The 21554-nt window shown below is 28.8% G+C and overlaps 1 protein-coding gene across 2 annotated transcripts in view; it reads left to right on the top strand.

Moving 5' to 3' along the window:
• Nucleotides 1–21554, top strand: part of Mkk4 (dual specificity mitogen-activated protein kinase kinase 4) — a 47223-nt gene that overhangs the window by 8014 nt on the left and 17655 nt on the right. For both annotated transcript variants that reach the window (XM_043053165.3, XM_043053164.3), the window contains exons 3-8: nt 1719–1782; nt 5580–5693; nt 5786–5905; nt 10128–10247; nt 11520–11571; nt 15235–15362. In XM_043053165.3, the coding sequence (XP_042909099.1) occupies nt 1744–1782; nt 5580–5693; nt 5786–5905; nt 10128–10247; nt 11520–11571; nt 15235–15362 (573 nt within the window). In that variant the 5' untranslated portion in view covers nt 1719–1743. The remainder of the gene's footprint in view (nt 1–1718; nt 1783–5579; nt 5694–5785; nt 5906–10127; nt 10248–11519; nt 11572–15234; nt 15363–21554) is intronic.

Here is a 21554-nt window from a genome sequence, read left to right as displayed (position 1 = left end):
ATAGCTTACTAATTTAAGATAACAGAAGCGCTGCATATTCAAATACACGATTCAAATTTTCTATGTTTCAAATAAATCGGGATATTTAAAATCCAGGTGAAAATCAATAACTGCTGAAAATATAATCGAAACATTACATCAATTTACGGTGTAAATTGAGAGTGTCAAAAAGTGCTTATCTAAATGTATGATTCAAATATTACATGTAAATTTCTGTAGAAGAGAAGAAAAAAAAATTTTTTTTTAACTTTTCGAAAGAAAAATCTTTCTGCGAGAACGTTGTAACGTTCTGCGGCAGCGTCGCCGCGATTCTGTTACTGGGGAGATTGGTTTATTACATAGCAAATTACTTTACACAAATCTAATGGGAAGTTATAATTTAAATGTCTCTAATCACTTTAATTCTCATTTAATTAAATTCTGAATTAAAAATATTTTTGGCTTAAATCGGTGACTTTTTTTTTAAAAAGAAAAATCAAGTTATTTAAGTTAATCATGCTAAATCTTGCTGTATGGAACAAAACCAGGGTTGGCAAGGTTTAGGACACAATAGATTAATCCACGGTTTAAACCGTCCTGTCCAGAACCCCTTTGTCCAAAACTGTCTTAAACTGTCCAAAACCCTTTTACTCAAATTATGTCACAATTTTATCTGAACAATATTTAGAAGGTAAAATAAAAATAGAACTAATAACATATTGATAATTAAATATACTAGAGAATATTTGTTTTTAAAAGTATAATGTTTTATTAATATTGTTTGACTCTTCAATTTAAACATTAAACAAAGGAAGATTAATCAGTAATCAAGTTCAATTGGTCCTCTCATTCAATAGTACATAACTGAAGTTTGAAGTTAAGCTATTAGGGACTAAGTGCTTGGTTAGTCATAAACAGGTTTGTTTATCTATAGTACTATTCAAGAATACTTTTATTTCATTCATGTTCAATTCTTTTAGCATAGTGGTGATGTGTCAGTAACTGAAACTGATGTCATGCCCTTCAAAACTGTTAATACATTTTTCAGTTATTTTGTATTTCCAATTTAAACTAATATTAATTAATACATATTTAGAAATAATTTTTTTAAAAAATAGGTATCTTTTTTATCATCCTGTGATGCAGAAATTATAACATTTTTTAAAAAAAATATTGTGAAAAATAAAAGATTAATTTTTAAACAAATTTAGTATTTTTTTAAAAAAATTATTATTTTTTAATATTACATTATTATCCTTATGCAAAAACATTATTTATCAGTATTAAAAGCAAATTTATATTTAAAGGATTAGGTATTCACTTTTGTTGTTCAATGAATTATGGAGCTTCAAAAATTATAAACCTTTTCCTATTATATTATATTATATTATTTTCTTTTGATAAGTTAAAGTAAATTGTATAAAAAATTTCAAATATTTATTGATGCATGTAATTATTATGTGTACAATTGTTACACCTATAGAATTTTTACCTTTTACCAAAGTTCAAGGTTTGTAACAGTTTTACCCAGTTAAGGACAGTTTTATCCAGTTTAAGACAGTAAAACCCACTTGTCCTGTCCAAAACCAGTTTAGGACGTCCAAAACCCCAACCCTGAACAAAACAAATTAATGAATATTTCATTTGTTTTTTCCTAAAATTTATATATTTCTTTTTTAGTATTTATTTACTTGCATTTTGGACTTTTAATCTGATTGGATGTGTTTTTAATTTTGCAGAGAAAGAGGATGGGTTACTCACGGAATGCAGAGTTCAGGAAAACTGAAAATTTCTCCTGAAGTTGTAAGCTTTCATTTGATTACATCTTTATATAATTTTGTGTGTGCACTAATAACCTTTCCCAAGGGTGCATGAATCCGTTATAATTTGGTTGAATTTGGATAATTTCGTTGTCTGTTACTCTGTGCCTATAGCATGCGCATTAATGTTGAAGCAATATTCATGCTTTGTGTAATGTAATAAAAAGCCTTATTTTCGAATTATCCAAGTGAGTATTTTTGATGAATACTGCATTGTTTTGTACATTTTGGATTGCGTTAAAAAAAATTACGAAAGCATCCTCAATTTGGTGCCATGTATCATGGTGCAAATTATTCTTTATTAGGAGATACCATGGAACAAAAACAAAGTATGTTTATTAAGGTTTCAGTAAATTAGCACATTCTTGAGATACAAATATTATGGCTCAACAAGTGTTAAGGAAATCCAGTAAAATGCCAGTATGGAAACAGTTTGATGTTAAAGTGTGGCTTATCAGGGGTTGTTCTGATCTTGGTTGCGTACAGAACATCCCATTTTCTATGAATAAAACCGCTGATTTTATTATTCATCTAGGGTTTTGTAGTTTCACAATTATTCCTTTGCCTCATTCAGCTGAATTCAACAATGATTGATTCCAATCAACAATACAGTTATCGTATCATAGATTATTTTTAAATAGTGAATCTATGGATTCCTCCAATAAATTAATTTTGTAGAATATTCCTCAAGTTTTTGTTTCGTTGTATAAAATCTTTTTAAAAAAAAATTTGATCTATTAGATATTGTACTTGATTACAAATTTTAATTAAATATTGATATGAGGTAATATAAATGGAATGTAGTTTTTTTTTTAAATTTTTTTTTTAGCAACAGCTCTATAAAAGAACTCCATTTGTTGATTTCAAACTATTATAAGTTCTTTAATACTCCATTTTTAAAGTTATACTGGAAATTCTTAATACTTTCTGCTCTAAACTAAACAGGGATGGCAAGTTTTTAACAATTGTCAGTTTAATCCGGTTTTAACCTAGATGAATATGTCAAGAACCTTTTTATTTGACATAGTTTGGCAATTGAGAAATTCTCATTTAAGCATCTACAACAAATATTGAGAATCAGCCAGATGAGATCAGACAATTATTGGGGACCACCTTAGCTTTCCTAAAGTGTCACATAAAAGAATTAATATCAATATTTAGATTTATGACAATTAACAACGCGTTATCTGTAGTATAAACTGAATATGTATAATGTATCAGATAATAATGATCTTAAATTATAAATACTATAATTTGTTTAAAAAAAAAGAAACAGTTAATAGTTCATTATAGTTTTGGCTAATTTTTTTTTTATGGATGGGATAACATGGCGTGTATCGTTTTTAAAAAGTGCTTAAAGGTGCCTATTTTTGATTTTTATTTTTTTAAAAGACTTCAAAAGGTGCTTTTTTCATTGGGTGGTTTTAAAAAGCGCTTAATTTTCCCTTTTCGAAAATGATGTTTTTTCTTTACCATGTTAATTTTTCCCACGTAGTATGCAAAAGTATGCTTTTTAGATTGTCCTATCCAACATTTTCACAATTCATTCAACAACAATTCATTTTGGCTTACCGTCGGTCCATGAGATATAAAAGCACCAATAATTTTACATGTTTGGTGAAATACTTGCTAGCCTGTCTGTGCATATATACTGAGATGGGTTCTTTGGGATTATTGCACTCTCATGCGCAACTCTGCTGCATTTTGCAAGATACTCTCAATTTTAGGCTTCACTTTCCAACCTCTGATATCGAACAGAAAAATTTTTCGAGCATTTAATAATGGCTAATGTAATTAAGAAAAAGAGATCTTTGTTAGAAACTAGTTATTTTATCATGAAGATGTAAAAGTCTTTGAAAATTATTTTGCATTTTGTTAATGTATATAGTGCTTAAAAATATTTTTTGAGAGCCTAAAAAGTGCTTATTTTTTTATGAAAGATTTGTCTTCGCACCTTGTTATTGTTTTGTTAATCGAATAAACGCTTCTCGGGGGAGGGAAGGACAGAGGAAAGTTTTCTGAGTTACCCTAAGTTTAAATTACAAACATGGTGTGCACATCCTTATTGATATTAAATGATAATTTTTTTTTTTGTAAATAAATAATTGATTTAGTTTCTGACTAATTTTTAAAAAAAATATTATAAATTTAATAATTGTTTAAATTTACTTAAGGTGTAACACATTAAAAGTGATACACAACTAAGTTGTGTTATTTAAAATTTGTCAATTGAAATTTTTAAAAATGTGAGTGATTTTGTTTCCATTATTGGTTGGAAATGAATATTCTGTGTAGGCTAAATACCAAATATTTGTATATTGCATCTCTAACTTAGTTGCAGCAATTGTTGAGCAGAATCTTTTACCTATTTACATTGTAAAAACTTCTTGAAAAGGTTATTAGCAATTTTTGCAATAACATGACCCTATTTGCACAAATTCACAAAAGCAGGACCCTGGTTGAAAGAATGTGACTTATGCTTATTTTATATTCACAAGTTATGAGTAGTTTTTTCACAATTTTACAAGAACAGGACCTTTCACAAAATGTCTTAACGAACCCCTGCTAATATAATCAAGAAAAGAGTTTTTTTTTATATCAGAAACTAGTTATTTTATCTTGATCATATAAAGTCTTTGAAAATTATTTTGAATTTTGTTAATGCAATGCTTAAAAATATTTTTGAGTGCTTAAAAGTACTTAAAGGGTGCTTATTTTTTTTGTGAAAGATTTGGCTATGCTCCCTGGATAATAATAATCATAATAAAAGTAATAATTCTTGTGTAAGTATTGTACATGATTTAAATAGTTATGTAGCTTGACTTCTAATGAAATGTTCCCAATGATATAAAAAAGACTGTCCCCAATCTTTTGTAAGATATGGCTGTTTGTTATAATTTTTGACGTGCCATGTCAAAATAAGTATGAAATTAAAATAGTATATTTTATATTGTTTTGCAATAAAATGTGCCTCTTTTTAAGTAGAAAAAAACACTTTTTTGTTTGTTTTCTCTTTATAAAAATTGTCTGATACCTGTATGCTGTACCGTGAAATGTCCTGATTTTTTAAATAAAATGTCTCGATTTATTTTCTTTACTCCACTGCAAGGCCTTTTAATCTATATTAACACAAAGTGTTATTATTTTATTGCCAATAGTGATGCTGCTTACCAACGTTATTTGAAACAATGCATTGTTATTAGTTTTGTTTTAAGTATTATTGTGGTTATTGTAATAAATTGGATCTGTTTAACAATCCCAAACAATTCAAAAACTTGATTAAATTTTTCTTTAAACTATGGTGGGACCTTTGACAGTTGTTCATTTGGGAAATAGGTTTTGTAAACACATACAGAGTATTTCTGCCAACTGAACAGTCTTCTTCTGTAGTGATATATGAATAGCACAATGGGTGGCTTAATAAATGACTCATAAAATTAAGTGCTTCCTAAGGGACTGAACACCTCAAAATTTAGAGATTATTTCGTGAGATAATGTAATTTTCTTTCATTGAAATAATAGTGTACTTTTAACAAAGTTTTATCATAAACAAGTTTATTTTTAATGCTATCCTAATTTTGAAATTATTATTTTGTTACTAGAAGCGACAAAAATATTATGAAGAATTATGTAGTACAGTTTTAAATTATACTATAAAGTAAATCAGATAAGTTTTTTTTTATTTTCTGTCTTCTTTAAATGAAATTATGAAAATATCCAATGGTTATTCTGAAAAGTTTGTGATTAATAATGAATCCTCTTTTTTTCTCTTCCTCTCAGACGTATGATTTCACAGCGGATGATCTCAAAGATTTGGGTGAAATCGGAAGAGGGGCATTTGGAACTGTAAATAAAATGATACATAAAATGAGTGGTACTATAATGGCTGTAAAGGTACCCTAATAATTAATATATATATATATTCTTTTATCTATTATTTATTATTAATATATCTATATATTGTACTTTTTTTTATTGAATTCTAGAGGATAAGGTCTACAGTAGATGAAAAAGAGCAGAAACAGCTTCTGATGGATTTGGAAGTTGTTATGAAAAGCAATGATTGTATCTATATAGTTCAATTCTTTGGTGCAATATTTAAAGAAGTAAATTTATTTTCATATTTGAACTTTTTAACTCATTTTAAAAAATTAAACTGTCCTACAATGAAACTTGGGTAATTTAAAATTACTTTTTAAAGAAATGTCTATCTACTTAATAATTTTTAAGTTAGGAAAAATTAAATGTTATGCACACCTGGAAAGTCATAAATTTAGGCATAGAACAAAATTTGTCATGATTTTAACTTTTTTTAAAAAAGAAAAATCATTGATTTAGGTCCCCGAAAAATCTAATTTTTAAAATGTAATTATCTCCTCTCCCAATTTCACAGTGTTCCGAGTATCTGAATTTGTGACAAAATCCTCACTCAGTCTTATTTTATTAAAATATAAAATGTTTTTATTATGTTCTTTAAAAAACTATGGTGTTCTTTCAAAAAATAGAAGAAAAAACATCATTTCTGCAGCGAATTGTCTTTTAAACTTCTGTGATTTCAGAATTTTTTTTCTTCTTTTTTTTTTATATTTTATCTATTTCAAATTCTAACCGAAGCAAGCCAGTCATTGGCCAATTTTTTTTGTTCCGAAATGATAATAGAAAAATCAGGAGTATTTCTTTCCTTTCCGAGGAACAAAAAAAGTATCTTAACAATGTAATTTTCAAAAAAAAATTTTTTGCTTTTGTATTTTTTTTAGCTATTTTATTGCTTCAACTCTTTCTTTACTCTGTTTTTTGCATTTAAAATCTATAATTATGAAGATGCAGAGTAAAACAGTTTTGGTTTTACCTATTATTTCTATTAATGTTATTATAATGCTTTCTTAAATGTATTGTTCTGTTTTTGTCGGAAGAAAATAGTAACTTCGCTAAGTCATGAAAAGTTCTTGGAATGAGTCATGAATTGTCATTTTGAAAGTCTAAAATGTAGCAGATGTTGTTGTTTGTTTGATGAATACTTGAGCTTAAACTGATGATGCGGAAACATTATTTTAATGCAAGTGTAGTAACTGTAGTTTGGCCGGCTCATGGACTAGCTAAAGAAACTCCCAAAATAAAACTTTACTACAAACTAGAAAGACACGATATAACCGAGCAATCTGAGGCTGGACGCACTTGCTCGTTGCTGCTCGGAACAAAACCGACCCCTTTAAACCGTTTCCCTGATTATCCCGAATTAACTCTGGTATTTATATTTTGTAACTATTTATTTTCCTGAGAAAAATATGACATAGAATTTGTCAGTACGTTTTGTTTTATTATAATTGAATTGAATTTGTCAGTACGTTTGTCAAATAAAAATAATAATAATATACTGTGATTAGAAGTTTGCCAAATTTTGTTTGGGAGTTTTGCAGTTGGATTGTGGGATTGCTCACGTGTTTTGTGTGATTATATATGCGAGGGTTGCTGAATTTGCATAGAAGAACGAGTAAAAAAAATGTCATTTCATTGGCGTTAGGAAAGTATCATTTTGTGTTGTCCCTTGTTTTAAGAACTATCCTGCAAAGACTCATATTTAACTTTTTTCATTTGCCAAAGACTACTAGGGATAGTAAACTGAAGGTAAATTAAATATTTTTACACATTAAAAAAAATTGAAATTCAAACTTAAAACTCGCATATTTCTTAATAAAATTTTTAAAAAAATGTGTTGATTTTTTTGCATTTTTTTTTCTTCTAACAAATTGGTACGGGTTAAGAAGGAGGTAATTCTCAAAAATTATTTGTGATGGCAGTGGCATCTTTCAGTTTACACAAATGGTAGACAAAATGAACAATTATGACCTTAAGTTTTTAGAAATTTAAAAGAGGAAAACTTGTTTCAAATGCTAATTAAAATAATTATATTTTGCATAATATTGTCTGAAAAATAAAAATATCTTGAGAGAAATTAATATTATTTTATTTGTAATGCTTCCACTTCCTTAGATTGTGAATCTTTGCTGTTACACACAAAATGTCTTTTTTACAAATACTCACAAAGTATATTTAAGAAAAGAAAATCTTTGAAAAATCTCAGATAACTTTCAATGTTCTGTCCAGGGCAAATTTACTACCGTTCAGCAGTACCTTCACAAATTCAACTTTAGGAAAAACAGTAGTTTCACAAAATGCTTTTAAAAGAGCAAGTTCCATGATTATCTTCCCCGCCCTCTAAAAATTTTGTTTTCGTATACCCGTAAGAAACAATAATTCCCTGGTTAATTCCACATATATGAATAGGTAGCACGTGCTTGACCGGATAGTGTGATAGGGTAAACTTAAATGGTCGCTTACGCCATATTGTAGCGGAGTTTTTATTTTTATTTTATGTATATATTTTTTTTTAATTATTTTTAAGAATTAAATGATGAGGTGTTCCATCTGTGAACTTTACAGGAAGTTGAAATTTGTTATTGAAAAACATTATTCTAAACACTCGACATGGTGCGTAGCATTTTTTAAAAAGTGTGTAAAGGTGCATTTTTTCATTTTAGTCTTTTAAAAGCTCTTAAAGCTGCTTTTTTCATGGGGTGTTTTTAAAAAGTGCTTCATTTCCCCTTTTCGAAAATGATATTTTTTCCTTTACCGTGTCAATTTCCGCCACGTATTATGCAAAAGCGAGCTTTTTACATTGTTCTATCCAACATTTATGTACTGGCGGTACATAGCGTATGAAAGTGCCAATTGTTTTACAGGTTCAATGAAATACTTGCAAGTCCGCACGTGCTTACAGTGCGCCGGGTTCAGTGACATTATTGCAATCTCGTGTGCAAGTCTGCAGCATTTTGCAAGATATTCTCAATTTCAAGCTTCATTTTCCACCCTCTGTAATCAAACCGAAAAATCCCTTGATCATTTTTTAATGGCTAATATAATCAAGAAAAGAGTGCTTTTGTCAAAAACTAGTTATTTTATCATGATCATGTAGCATCTTAGAAAATTATTTAGCGTTTTGTTAATGTATATAGTGCTTAAAAATATTTTTGTAGGGCTTAAAAGGTGCTTACATTTTGCTGAAAGATTTAGCTGCGCACCTTGATTCGAACATTCTTCTAAATTTATTCTAACAGACCTTTATTTTTGTATGAAATAGTTTTTGTTCTTGTCTGTCCTGTAGAACTTTTTTCTATTTGACCTCGTGAGAAATGTTCTCATGAAAAAAACTTTTTTCTATTTGACTTTGTGAGAAATGTTCTCATGAAAAAAAACTTTTAGTGCAAATACTGTTAATGCAAGTTTTTTTTTTCCTTCTTAAATTCATGTTGAAATTTAACAATGAACAATGATTTTTATGGATTTTTAAATTTGGATACAATTTTAAGCCCAAAATTTTACATTAGCAAAATTGTTTTTGAATATATGAGAAAAATATATAAAACTTTACTAGTCTTAAACCATTTTTATTTGCAGTGTTAATTTTTGAAAACATCTTCTTACTTTACCACATTTTTGTGTTGATTTTTTACTATATTTTTCACAAAATTGCTACTTCTCATAAAAACCTAGACCGACCCCTGACTTTATAGATGATGTTTTGTTAAAACTTTCAATTTATTAACTTTAGATTACTATTGTTTTACACCTTTTTCAAAAAAAAAGGGCAGGAAAAACAATACATATTTAAATAAATATCGTTCATTTTATCTTAGTAGTAATTATTTAGAATTAATTAATTGTTTTAAACAGAGTTTTTCTGTCCGTTTCTTACAAGCTGGAACAAAAAATCAAATTCGCAATCAAATAAAAATATTGTGAATATAAATAGTTATAATTATATAAAATCGAATTAGATTTTATTTATTTATTTTTCGTATTATTTTTGCTGATTTATTACTAAAGTAAAAAGTTCCATTTATGCTTATCTGATTCCCAGAAATGTTTATTTTTTGGAAATTTTTTAACACATAGACACATCATTCTTTTTTTTTTTTTTTAACCTCACGATGTTAACGATGTTAAAAGAAAAGTATTTCCAAAAAAAAAAAAAAAAAAAGAACATTATTTTTTTTTTCTTTAATTCTTTCTTGCTGCTTTTCCAATGACTGAACATTCATTCTGCTTCAGTCAGCACATTAAAAAAGTTGTTGAAAAAAGAGCAGTCAAGGAGAGGAATTAACTATGAATGGCATAGCTGAATACTAATAGTGTTTGAACTGCTAACAAGCTTTGTTTCCTTTAAATTATTTAATCTTTTCCTTTAAAACATAATTTGGTTGCCTTCTTTTATAATATAAATTTTTTTTTCTGAAATTGAATAATAATAATAATTTGTACCTATTGTAGGGTGACTGTTGGATCTGCATGGAGTTAATGGATACATCGTTAGACAAATTTTATAAAATTGTGCATGAGAAGCTCAATCAAAGAATACCAGAGAGTTTTTTAGGAAAAGTTACTATGGCGGTGAGTTTTTCTTTTAAAGGGTAGCTTTTTTATTTTAAACAATTTTGTCATTTTACTGTTTTAATATTTATAGTAAGATATTTTATGTGTTACAGATTTCTTAATTCAAAATAATGTTTTTTTTTCTTCTTTTTTCATTTGATTTAAAAAATAATTGAATTCAATGATCTCAGACTTGTTCAATAAGATGTAAGGACCGGGGTTGCCACAGGCAACAAAATGCAACTATTTTCGACCTGAGGCGACTATGGCACCTTTTTTTGCCTGAAAAGTTCTGTGCTCCCTGCGATGTTTTTTTAGAATAAATTGGGTTGACAACCTGCGGCAGCTTCTTCTGAACACAAAATAAAAAATATTAAATTACAAATTTGAGTCATTTATTAATGTGCTTAATTTGATCAGATTCCATTGTAAATCTATTTTGTTTCTCGATCTCCTTTTCAACGGTCATTGCAACGAAAATCTGTATGATTTTAGAAAACCCATTTTTTAATACAATATTACGATCAAGTGAATTTGGAATTTGAACAATCACTTTTCACGATATATATATATGTATATACTAGAGGGCTCCGCCCCCTGCACGCTACCGCTTGCCAATCCCCCATAACTGCTATGCAATTAAATTTCTGTTCGCTTCGCAGATAAAATTAAAATTGTTTTCCTGGAGATTAGCTGGCAATTTCTCTGCTTGTGATATGTCAGAGGTCTTTGTTATCAGCATTATAAACTTATATAAACACTTAGTTTTATGTATGGTATAATTCTTTTATCTAATTATTTAAAATGGATATGATATAAGCGTGCTGAATTAAATTCTAAAAAGTAATTCTTTGTTGCATTTCTATTTCATCTTTTTCATTTAATTATGCATTTTTTCGAAGTGACTGTTAAATATGTTATAAAATATTAATTTATGTGCTCAAAAATCTAATTTTACTAGACTATAAAGACTATTGGCTCCAACTTGTTCCAAAAATCAAATTTATTTACACATTTTTTTCTGATCCAAACTGATTGTGCTGCTGTTCAATTACTGTATATTAGACCTAATCAATGTTAGGAATCTCTGCATATATTTGTATTGTATGTTCTTTATTGTTAGTAATAATGTATCCTAATAATTGTTAGGCTGAAATGTACAGAAATGTTTGATCCTTATATGAATGTTAAAGTCACAAATTATATGGATCACTCTATAATTTCTTTTGGACAGTGTGTATCTTTTTTCATACTTAGACATCTCTTTCTGATTCTGTTTTTCTTTTGCAGACATTAAAAGCGTTGAACTATCTTAAAGAGAAATTGAATATTATTCATCGTGGTAAGTTAAATTTTTAACAGTGTTTAATCAACAACAACAAAAAGAAAATTCCATGTTTGATATTCCTTTTTTTTATTTGCATAAAATCTGGGTGCGTAATGTTTTAAAAAATTGTTTCATGGTGCATAATTTCGTTTTTTAAAAGTCCTTAATTTTCCCTTTCCAAAAATGAGATTTTTTTTCTTTACCACCTCGATTTTCGGCATGCAAAAAAAGCCTGGAAATGAGTGATCATCAAATATTAATCAATGTATGGGCCAAAATGTCATTTGATGCTCTAGAATTGCAGTTTCAGTTAAGGTAGCACTACTTGTTAGCAAACCATTCTGAGAACTTTTATGAGACAGCTGATTTTATAATGCCTAATTTATACTTTATTTTTAACGAATCAATCTTTTATTGAACATGAGCTGCAATTTTTTATAACTTTACTGTAGCATTTCTAAATATTTGTTGGATGTTCAAATTATAGATTTCACCATGATTCTGAAGTTTATTAAAACTTTTGTCACTCTTTCTTTTTCTTTGCAGTAAAGTTCATTTATCAAATATGAAGCGAGTTTCTGACAATAGATTTATGTTATTGAATGGGTCATTGTTATTAAATAGAAATTCCATAATTCATGAGCAGTTTTCGTATGGGATTTCTTTACTCCATATTTCATAGATTTTTTAACTGTCACTCTTAGATTTACCTAAGAAATGTAATTTACACCTTTAGGTTTTTTTTCTTTTTTATTCCTTTGAGTTCGTTTATAAGCTTCCAAAATTTGTGAGAATAGAAACTTTTAATTTATTAAGTAAGAGAAAAAAGATTTTTTTTCATTATTTAAGCCTATGCAGTTCAAAAATTTGATTTTACTAAACAGGGCTACGAATTCAAATAAGTACTTAGTAATTAATGAGTAAGTAATAAATTGAATTATTTCACAACAGTAGTTGAACAGAAATTGAAAATGTGATGGTTGAATTATCAGTAGAAACAACATACCCGTAATGATAAGGAAAAGTCAAAATTATGTGTTGCGAAATAAATTATTGCTAAATCATAATTATTTTTTAATAATAAAAATTCAATGTAAGGCTTCCTTAAAGAGTGTAAAACTTGGCTCATACCAAAAATTGCAAACTGATTATTAATGTGCAGTCTATGTTATGTAATTATATAAATAATGGTTACTCTTTTAAATTTTAATTATTACTTCTGTCTGTGAAGTGGTGGAGCATTTTTGTTTTTCAATTGTTCAATGTTCAAATGTTATGTAATTATATAAATAATGGTTACTCTTTTAAATTTTAATTATTACTTCTGTCTGTGAAGTGGTGAAACATTTTTGTTTTTCAATTGCTCATTTTGATAAAATATAGTAGCGTCCCTAAAAATAGAGTCAAATAAAATGAGAAGATTAATTAAATCTACGCATCTTTGTAGAAAAACAAAGCTCTTAGTCTACAAAACTTTTGTCAGTCCAGTCTTGACATATGCTTCTGAAGCACGAACAATGACAAAACTGGAGAAAAATTGTCTCGCAATATTTGATAGAAGGATTTTGCGGAGTATACTTGGTGGTGTAAATGTGAAAACAACAACTGTTGAAGGAGATTTAATTTTGAACTGTACGAGATTTATAAACAACCCGATATTATTAAACACATAAATATAAATAGAATGAATTGGATGGCCCACGTGTTACGAATGAGTGATGACAATACAATAAAAAGGATACTGCTTTTGTAGAATCACCGGAACAAGTAAGCGGGGAAGGTCGTGATTGAGATGGGCTGACTCGGTGGAGTTTGATTTTCTTGCAATTAATGAAAAGAATTGGAGATCAAAGATAAATTGGAAGAACTCTTCAGAGGAAGGCGTTGGCCCACATTGGACTGTCTGGCCAACTATTATGATGATGATAGTAGCATCCCTATTGTTTGTCAAACGAAATCAGGATAATTTTGGGTTGATTTTTTAATTGTATGAACTTTAAATGAAGAGAGCGAGGGAAATTATTCAAAATAATGATCAATTGTTATATGGTTTTAAAAAAACTTACTTGTTTTGTATTTTTCAATTAAAATTAATGATACAATATCATAAAAAAAAAAAATCATTGATATGTTTCTCCTTGTTTTATTGTCATTTTCTGGCAGCCTAATTTGGGATTCATAGTCATAATAGTGATCAGATTAAATTCAATACGATCCAAAAAAACAGTAACAGAGGTAGTTGGGTGATGCAGAGTGATACTGCATAAAATGAGAGACATACAGGCTGAACTTTTCATAATTTTATGACCGTCGTTTAACAGCCTAGCCAATTTTGTGGATTATGACTACTAATGTTCAACTCCGTAGCCTTGTCATTTTGAACCCAATCCAGAAGACAAGGGAACTCCTCCTGGGTCAAATATTGGGGGAAATTTGCCTTCGTGGAAGACTTGTGATGGAGCTAACTCACATTTCATGGAGAGGAAAAACACGAAAACCTCCCACTGTTAGCTTGACGACAGGGGGCCTCTAACCACTGAGGATATTTCATATCAGCACTGTGCGGAATTCGTATAGACCAGCAGTCGCTGGGATTCAAATCCAGTTCTCCTCGTTGGAAGGCGAAAGCATCCCCTGAGCCATCATGACTCAGGCTGATCTCCCCAACCAAGTGTCTTAACGATTCTTCTGAAATTTTACGAGGCAGTAAGTTAAGCCCAACTTAACAGATGCCATTTAATATTTCAGTTCAATTCTTATCTAAATGGTTTCAGCCAATGTCATGCCTTATTTTGTGATAACACTGTCCACTGCAGAATCAAATCTAATTGGAAAATCTCTCTGTGACCTTCCCAAATTAATTATCCCTATACTCACGATGCTTGAACCAATTCCTTGGCCGCTAATAATATTGCTCATTTATGATTGCAGAAAAATTATTCTACAAAAATGATTAAACAGCTTTTGTACAGTATGAATGTTTATATATTGCATTCTGCAACCTTATGTCAATATAGTTTATCTACATTTCGGAACGTCAAGTCGAAGTGACGTGACGAGGTGGAAAGAATTTTAACATTGTAGAAATGGAGTGGATGCCCAAAATTTATATCATCATCGATGACCGGCATATTTTTTGAGTTCCTTAAGTTAAATTTTTTTTTTCTAATTCAAGTCTAAATTTTTGAGTGCTCAATACATTTCTTTATAATCAGGGGTCTGTCCAGACATTTTGTGAAAGGCCCATTTTTCGTGAAATTGTGAAAAAATTACTCACATTCTTTCAACCAAGGTCCGCTTTTATGAATTTGTGCAAATAGGGTTCGGTCATTGCAAAAAACTTGTTGAAGGAGTTTTTAAATTGTAAATAGATAACAAGATTATGCTCGGCACTGTAAAATTGCTTATTTGATTAACAAAACAATAATGAAGATTAATGAATTTGTGAAGGGTTCGATTAAAAGAAAAATCATTTTGTGAAGGGTCCGTTTTTAAGTTAAAATATTTTTTGAAGGGTCCGTTTTTATGAAAAGATATTTTGTGAAGGGTCCGTTAACGGACCCAAATTTCTTCTAAACAGACCCCTGATAATTATTGAAGCATTTGATGTTTTCATATTTTCAGGTATATCTTTCGGTTTTTTGGGATTATTCATATGAAAAGTATATTTTATTCCAGATGTAAAACCAAGCAATATCCTGTTAGATCGTAGAGGAAACATTAAGCTTTGTGACTTTGGAATTAGTGGCCAATTAGTGGATTCCATTGCAAAAACAAGGGATGCTGGATGTCGACCCTACATGGCGGTAATTTCTTTTGAAACTCTATTTTTAGTTTTTTTTATCATTCAATAATTATTTATCATAAAAATGCTCTTATTTAACATTTTGGAAATACGAGGGGGAAGTTTGCCTTTCTCAGGAAATCCAACAGCGGTGAGAAAACCAGACAGGTATCTTTTAATCAGGATACTGCTGGTGGCTGAATGAAGCAATGTTAGACCCTGTCAAAATTATAATAGGCCATTTTGAAAAAGTGTTTTGTCACATTTGACTCCCCGTGGTAGAATCGCAGAATGTTACACAGTTCTTGCAGAAAGAATTTTCTTTCCTACAGAAATTTACACGGAATATTTGAATCCGGCATTTGGATGCTCACTTTTAGACGCTCTCAATTTACACCACACTATCGGGAGTCTAATTCGCGTGATTTCGTCATCGATCTTTTTTTGGCAATTACAACTGTGGAATTCATGATTTTTAACTTCCCCCCCCCCAAAAAAAAAATGTAAGAATATCACCCATAATATTAGAATCAGAAATTATTACATGTTGAATTAAAAAAAAATATGTGTTCAAGATTTTTTTTTTTTTTTGTAAGCACAGTGCATTGTTATTTTAAATTTGTGACATATATGTTTGTAATTATTAAAAATATCTTGTTGAAAGATATTAGCGTTAGAGAGTTTTGTCGCAGATAGCTCGAAAAAATTCTGCATTTGACGTGCTGTTGTGATGACAATGAGAAAGCACACTCAGCAGTGCAAGATTCTTGGTTGGGAGCATCAGCGTGGCCACCCTTCTGAAATTTTTTTAAAAAAAAATTGGAATTTTATTCATTGATTTTTCTTACTTTTACTGCGTTAAATTATTTACTTATTTTCTTAATTACCATCCGTTATACCTAGTTTTAGACGAAAGTTTATTGCTAAACTGTTGAAATACCATCCACAATTCTTAGCTTGCATCAAAATTCGGTCCATTATAACCCTTTTAAACTAGAATGCCGCATAAAACTCTCCCATGGTTACTAAAAATACCTTTGACGAAATGTTTTAGTGTTTTTAACTGCATCACGCATGTGATTCTTCAGCTGATTTGCGGAATTTCATGAATTTCAGGACCATCGTTCAGCGGATTTCTGCGAATCGAAATAATTTATATTCTAACAGTTCCTCTAATTTAAAATTTAATTTTCAATACTTACTCAAAATCTCGTTTAGGAGACATTTATTTCACCCTTACACGCATCTTCTTTTTTTTCTTCCTAAATGCTCATTCGTGCAGGATACCGACATTTTTTACGCAAATCTGAGAAAAATTTAACTTTGAGAACATGCGACTGAAAAAAAATTCCTGACTTTGTCTCCAATGAATGAACTACAGAGATGACAACTAAGGTAGAAAATTGATAATTTAAAAAGTAATTCCAAAATGGCAAACATTTAAAAGATTATTTGCTAGGAAAATGGCATTTTTCTAATTTTTTTAAAACCATATATTTTAATGAGTAGCGATTTCGTTTCATATTCTGCTTTATAACAAAAGAATTGTCTATTCTACGTTATATATTTGCCCCCCTTTATTTGACTGTAATTAGATTTAATTTATTTTTTATATGATATTAAGACATGGAAATTTCAAATTGCCCATTTTAATTATCTCTTTTCAAAGTGTTGAATAACATGGTAAATCCGTCTTTGGAACTTTGTTTCTCTTAATTGCAATGAAATTGACTTTTTCTTGGTTTTTAAAATTCCTAAATCATTGCAAAATCACTTTTTTATGTGCTCCATTTGTATCAATACCATCGTAAATCCATGTGTTTTGATCGTTTTATTGCCCATAATTGGTATGAATTTTTTTTTTTAAATCCCCATACTTCTTATACATTATTATTACGACATCCAAAATTCTTTGTGACGTAATGTTACCAATGTTTTTTTTTTTTTTTACTGATATTTTCATTTGATGTTATTAAAAAATGAGAAATCCGAATCACGCATTTTAGCAATTGCTTTTTTGACACAATCGATTTTGGCTAAATCTATCGATTTTGAAAAAGAAATTGGCAGTTATTGTTGGTGCTTTTCTTCATTATTTTTTTAAATCCTCATAATATTATAATCCTTAAAATTCAAATAGTACACCTGAGTTTTCACTATTTGAAGCGATTGGAATTCTTCGGCAGTTATCAGTTCTGATTTTTGCATATTTTTTTAATTATCGATACTTGTAATTATTCCCTTTTTGAAGCTTCCGATTCATGCTGTGTCTGTCGGAAATAAAAATTACTTCGTAAGTGACCTTTTTCCAGTTATCGCTGCGAATTTCACAATTTTTAAAAAAGATTCAGTTTTTTTTTTTTTTTTTTTACTGTTTTGATGCTTTGACAACTCTTAAAGAGCAAAAAAGGAGGAATATGTAATTTTTTCAATACATATATATTTTTTATGTGTTAATAAGAAAAATTATATGATAAAAAATTTTTTAAAATGTTACTTTAGTCTTTTATTTATCTTCTGTTTAAAAAAAAGAAAAGAAATTAATATATTTTCTTCTTTCAGCAATCCCATGTCTGCTTTATATAATTCTACAAAAATGAGCTGGTTAAAATTTAATAACAATAGATCTTGTATTACACTTTTTATGACAGATTTTGTACTCTCATCCGCTGAAATTGATGAATTATTTTTTTCTCAGCTAAGCCAACGAATCAGATTTTTTTACAATCGCTAACGGCAATGTTTGTCGACAAATCATTATAATTATTTCGGTGATGATTTTCTTGATTTCATTTTATTCTTTTAAGAACCAACTATATATTAGCATTTAACTTTGCTGTTTTGTTGGTAAATATTCGAATTGTGTATTAATCACAATGTCAAAAGTTTGTAAATGTTGCTTGCATTCCCGAGATGTTATTTCCAAAACTGTTATTTCTTTTACCCTAAAAAGTTGGCAGAATTTAAGGAATGTATGAGTACCATGTTAAATGATGAGTTAACATAGAATATAAAAAGAAAGAAAATCATGGAAAGTCAAGGATTTAGGTCGCTGAAAAATCTAATTTTTAAAATTGAATTTAGATATTGTGTTCATTGTGTTCCGAATATCTGAATTTGTAATAAAATCCCCACTCAAAGTCATATTTTATTAAAATATAATTATTTATTAAAATATATTTTATTAAAATATAACATGTTTTTAAAGGTTATGGTGTTCTTTCAAAAAATGAAAGAAAAAACATCATTTCTAGAGCGAATTATCTTTTAAACTTCTGTGATTTAAGAATTTTTGTTTTTATTTTATCAGTTTAAAATTCTAGCTAAAGCAAGCCAGTCATTGGCGAATTTTTTTTAATTCCGAAATGAGGACAGAAAAATCAGGAGTATTTCTTTCCTTTCCGATGAACAGGAAAAGTATCTTTAGAATATAATTCTGCAGAAAAAAAATTATTTGCTTTTGTATTTTTTTTCCAGCTGTTTTATTGCTTCAACTCCTGTTTTTTTTTTTTTTTTTTTTTTTTTTTTTTTTTAAGTTTAACATCTTTAAATATGACGATGCAGAGTATAACAGTTTTGGTTATACAGGGTATACCTATCATTTCAATTTATGTTATTACAATAATGCTTTTTTAAATTTCTTGTATTTTTGTCGGAGAAAATAGTAACTTCGTTAAGCCATTAATTTGAAAATCTAAAATGTAGCAGATACCCTGAAAAGGATATTTTTTTGCACTGTACAGGTACAGGTTTTCAATTGTGAAAGCAAAAACTATCTCAAGCATAACAGAGGGGGAATCACACAAGTATTTTATTCTCAGGGATGAGATTTTTCCGCTTTTTAGCGGATTTCCGCTTTTTCACTTTTATCTCTTAAATTTCAGCTTTTTTATCAAAATTTCAGATTTTCTAAAAATTTCATTTTTTTTTATAAGTATTCCGCTTTTTCAGAAAATTCACCGATTTTCAAAGAGAAACAGAAAATTCAAATTACATAGCTACCAATCCTTTCTCATTTTTACTTATTTGACCTATTTTCTCCCCTTTTACACGCAGCACATAAGATTTTCCGAATTTTTTACCCGCCCTCCAGATAGATCCGATTTTCGTAGTTCAAACAAGGCTGCTTCTGACAAGCCTTTTAGAGGTCCCAAGCCTGGAATCTGCTAATATCTCGATTCTTATTCACGTGATTTTAATATCAAACATAGCTTTTCATATTTGCGTGTTGCGATTCTTATTCACGCAATTTGAATATTGTACGTTGCGATTCTTATTTACGAGATTTAAAAATCCGATATTGTGATTCGTATTTACGTCTTTTTAAAAACCTATGTAGTGATTCTTATTCACGCAGGTTTAAAATTCAATGTGTTGATTTGCTCATGCGGTTTGTAATATCAAACATTGATTTTCGTATTTATACAAGATTTTAAAATAAGACATTGGGATTCGCATTCACGCATTCTTAAAGTTATGCATCATAATTCTTATTTATGAAATCTAAAAATTACGCATCATGATTCGTATTTAAGCTATCTAAAAATTATGAATCGTGATTTGTATTTACGCGTTTTAAAAATTCTATATCCCAGTTTGTATTTTCTCATTTTTAAAATCGTATATCTAGTTTCATATTCATGTGATTTCAAAATCCATAATTGTTATTCATATTCACGCAATTTTAAGATCAACTATCGCGATTCTTGTAAGAAGTAAATTTTTTTCTTAATTAGTTACTATAAAGGTGACTGTTTTTCTAATAATGATTATTAGTATATGTAAGTGTTACAACATCAGAGAAACTGGAAGGGAATATATTCAAAACTTACATTCTGTGCTTGCAAAGAAGAAAAAATAGGATTTGTCACAAGATGTTTGAAGATGGACTAACGACTAAATATAGCAAACATAAAAGATATAGCAAACAAAAGCAATCACATAAAAAAGGATTTAATTAAAAATAAAATTGGGGGAAAAAGAGTTAATTCATCATCAAAATTTTATTTATAATTGCTGTTATTTATGCTATAAAATGCAAAATTCTTATCAAATAAGAAACAAATATCTAAACAGTTGCTGATTGTCATGTAATTTTTCAAACTAAAATAGCAATTTTTGTATGTTAAGGAGTTACTATATATATTTACTTCACTGTTATTGATATGTTTCAGAGGGCTGTAGTTAGATTAGACTATAATATGAACATAATGATTCGGTCTATTGTTAAAGTTTTTTTTTTCCAATATAATTTAAAAAGTAATATTACTGATATATTTGCTATAAATCACATAACAGTATTTATTAAAAGAAATGAAATATTAATATATATTCTCAGTAGTTTTCATTTGCTAAACCAGGTAGTTTTTCAAGTAGTAATTGTCTCATATGTGAACTGAGGAAAAATATAATTTCCAGCTTTATTTTTTCAATTGGTAATTATTTTTCACTAAATGTTAAGTATCAATGTAATCGTTTTTATAATAATAGATTAGTACACAATTGTATGTCAACACATTATTTATTACCTTAAACTGTCTGGAATTTATTGTTAAAGGGTTACGCTTGCGTAAAATTTACTATCGTGGAAATTCAGCTTTTTTGCGTTTTGGCTAATCTCATCCCTGTATTCTAAAAAATATACTAAATATTTCTGAAAAATAAGAATTCTACAGGAATATGCTACTTTAGGGTGCAATGTTTAATGAATTGGCATGAAATAATAAAAGGTTCTCATAATTAAATTGCACATTAATTAAATGTAGTTGTAACAGAGGGAACAAATAAAATCCCACATTTTTGACATACACTGTTATTTACACTAAATTCTGCGATATGAACCATCCTAAACATTATCTGTATTTTTTTTATTTTTTTTTTGAAATTATCACATTTCACGGTAAAATAAATTATAAGACTTTTCGCGATCACTTTTTTATTAAGTCCAAATAATGTGTCGTAACAGAGAGGACATGAAATGTAACTGAGGGGACTTCTTACACATTTGACAAACAGTTAAGGAAAATATTACAGTCAAAAGTGACTCTTCAGTTATTTAAAGTTGGAGTTGGCAGCACTGCTATAATATCTGACATGTGAATCCACGCTACATCCTTGCATTGTGGATTGGGTTCGAAATGACGAGTCTATGGAGTTGAACATGGGTAGCCATAAACTCAAATTTGGGTCTGGTGTTCAGTGACAGTTATAAAAT

The sequence above is a fragment of the Parasteatoda tepidariorum genome, chromosome 4 (assembly GCF_982258835.1).
Source record: "Parasteatoda tepidariorum strain Cologne lab strain chromosome 4, Ptep-v5.0, whole genome shotgun sequence".
Lineage (NCBI taxonomy): Eukaryota > Metazoa > Arthropoda > Arachnida > Araneae > Theridiidae > Parasteatoda > Parasteatoda tepidariorum.
This window is presented reverse-complemented; position numbering and strand designations above follow the sequence as displayed.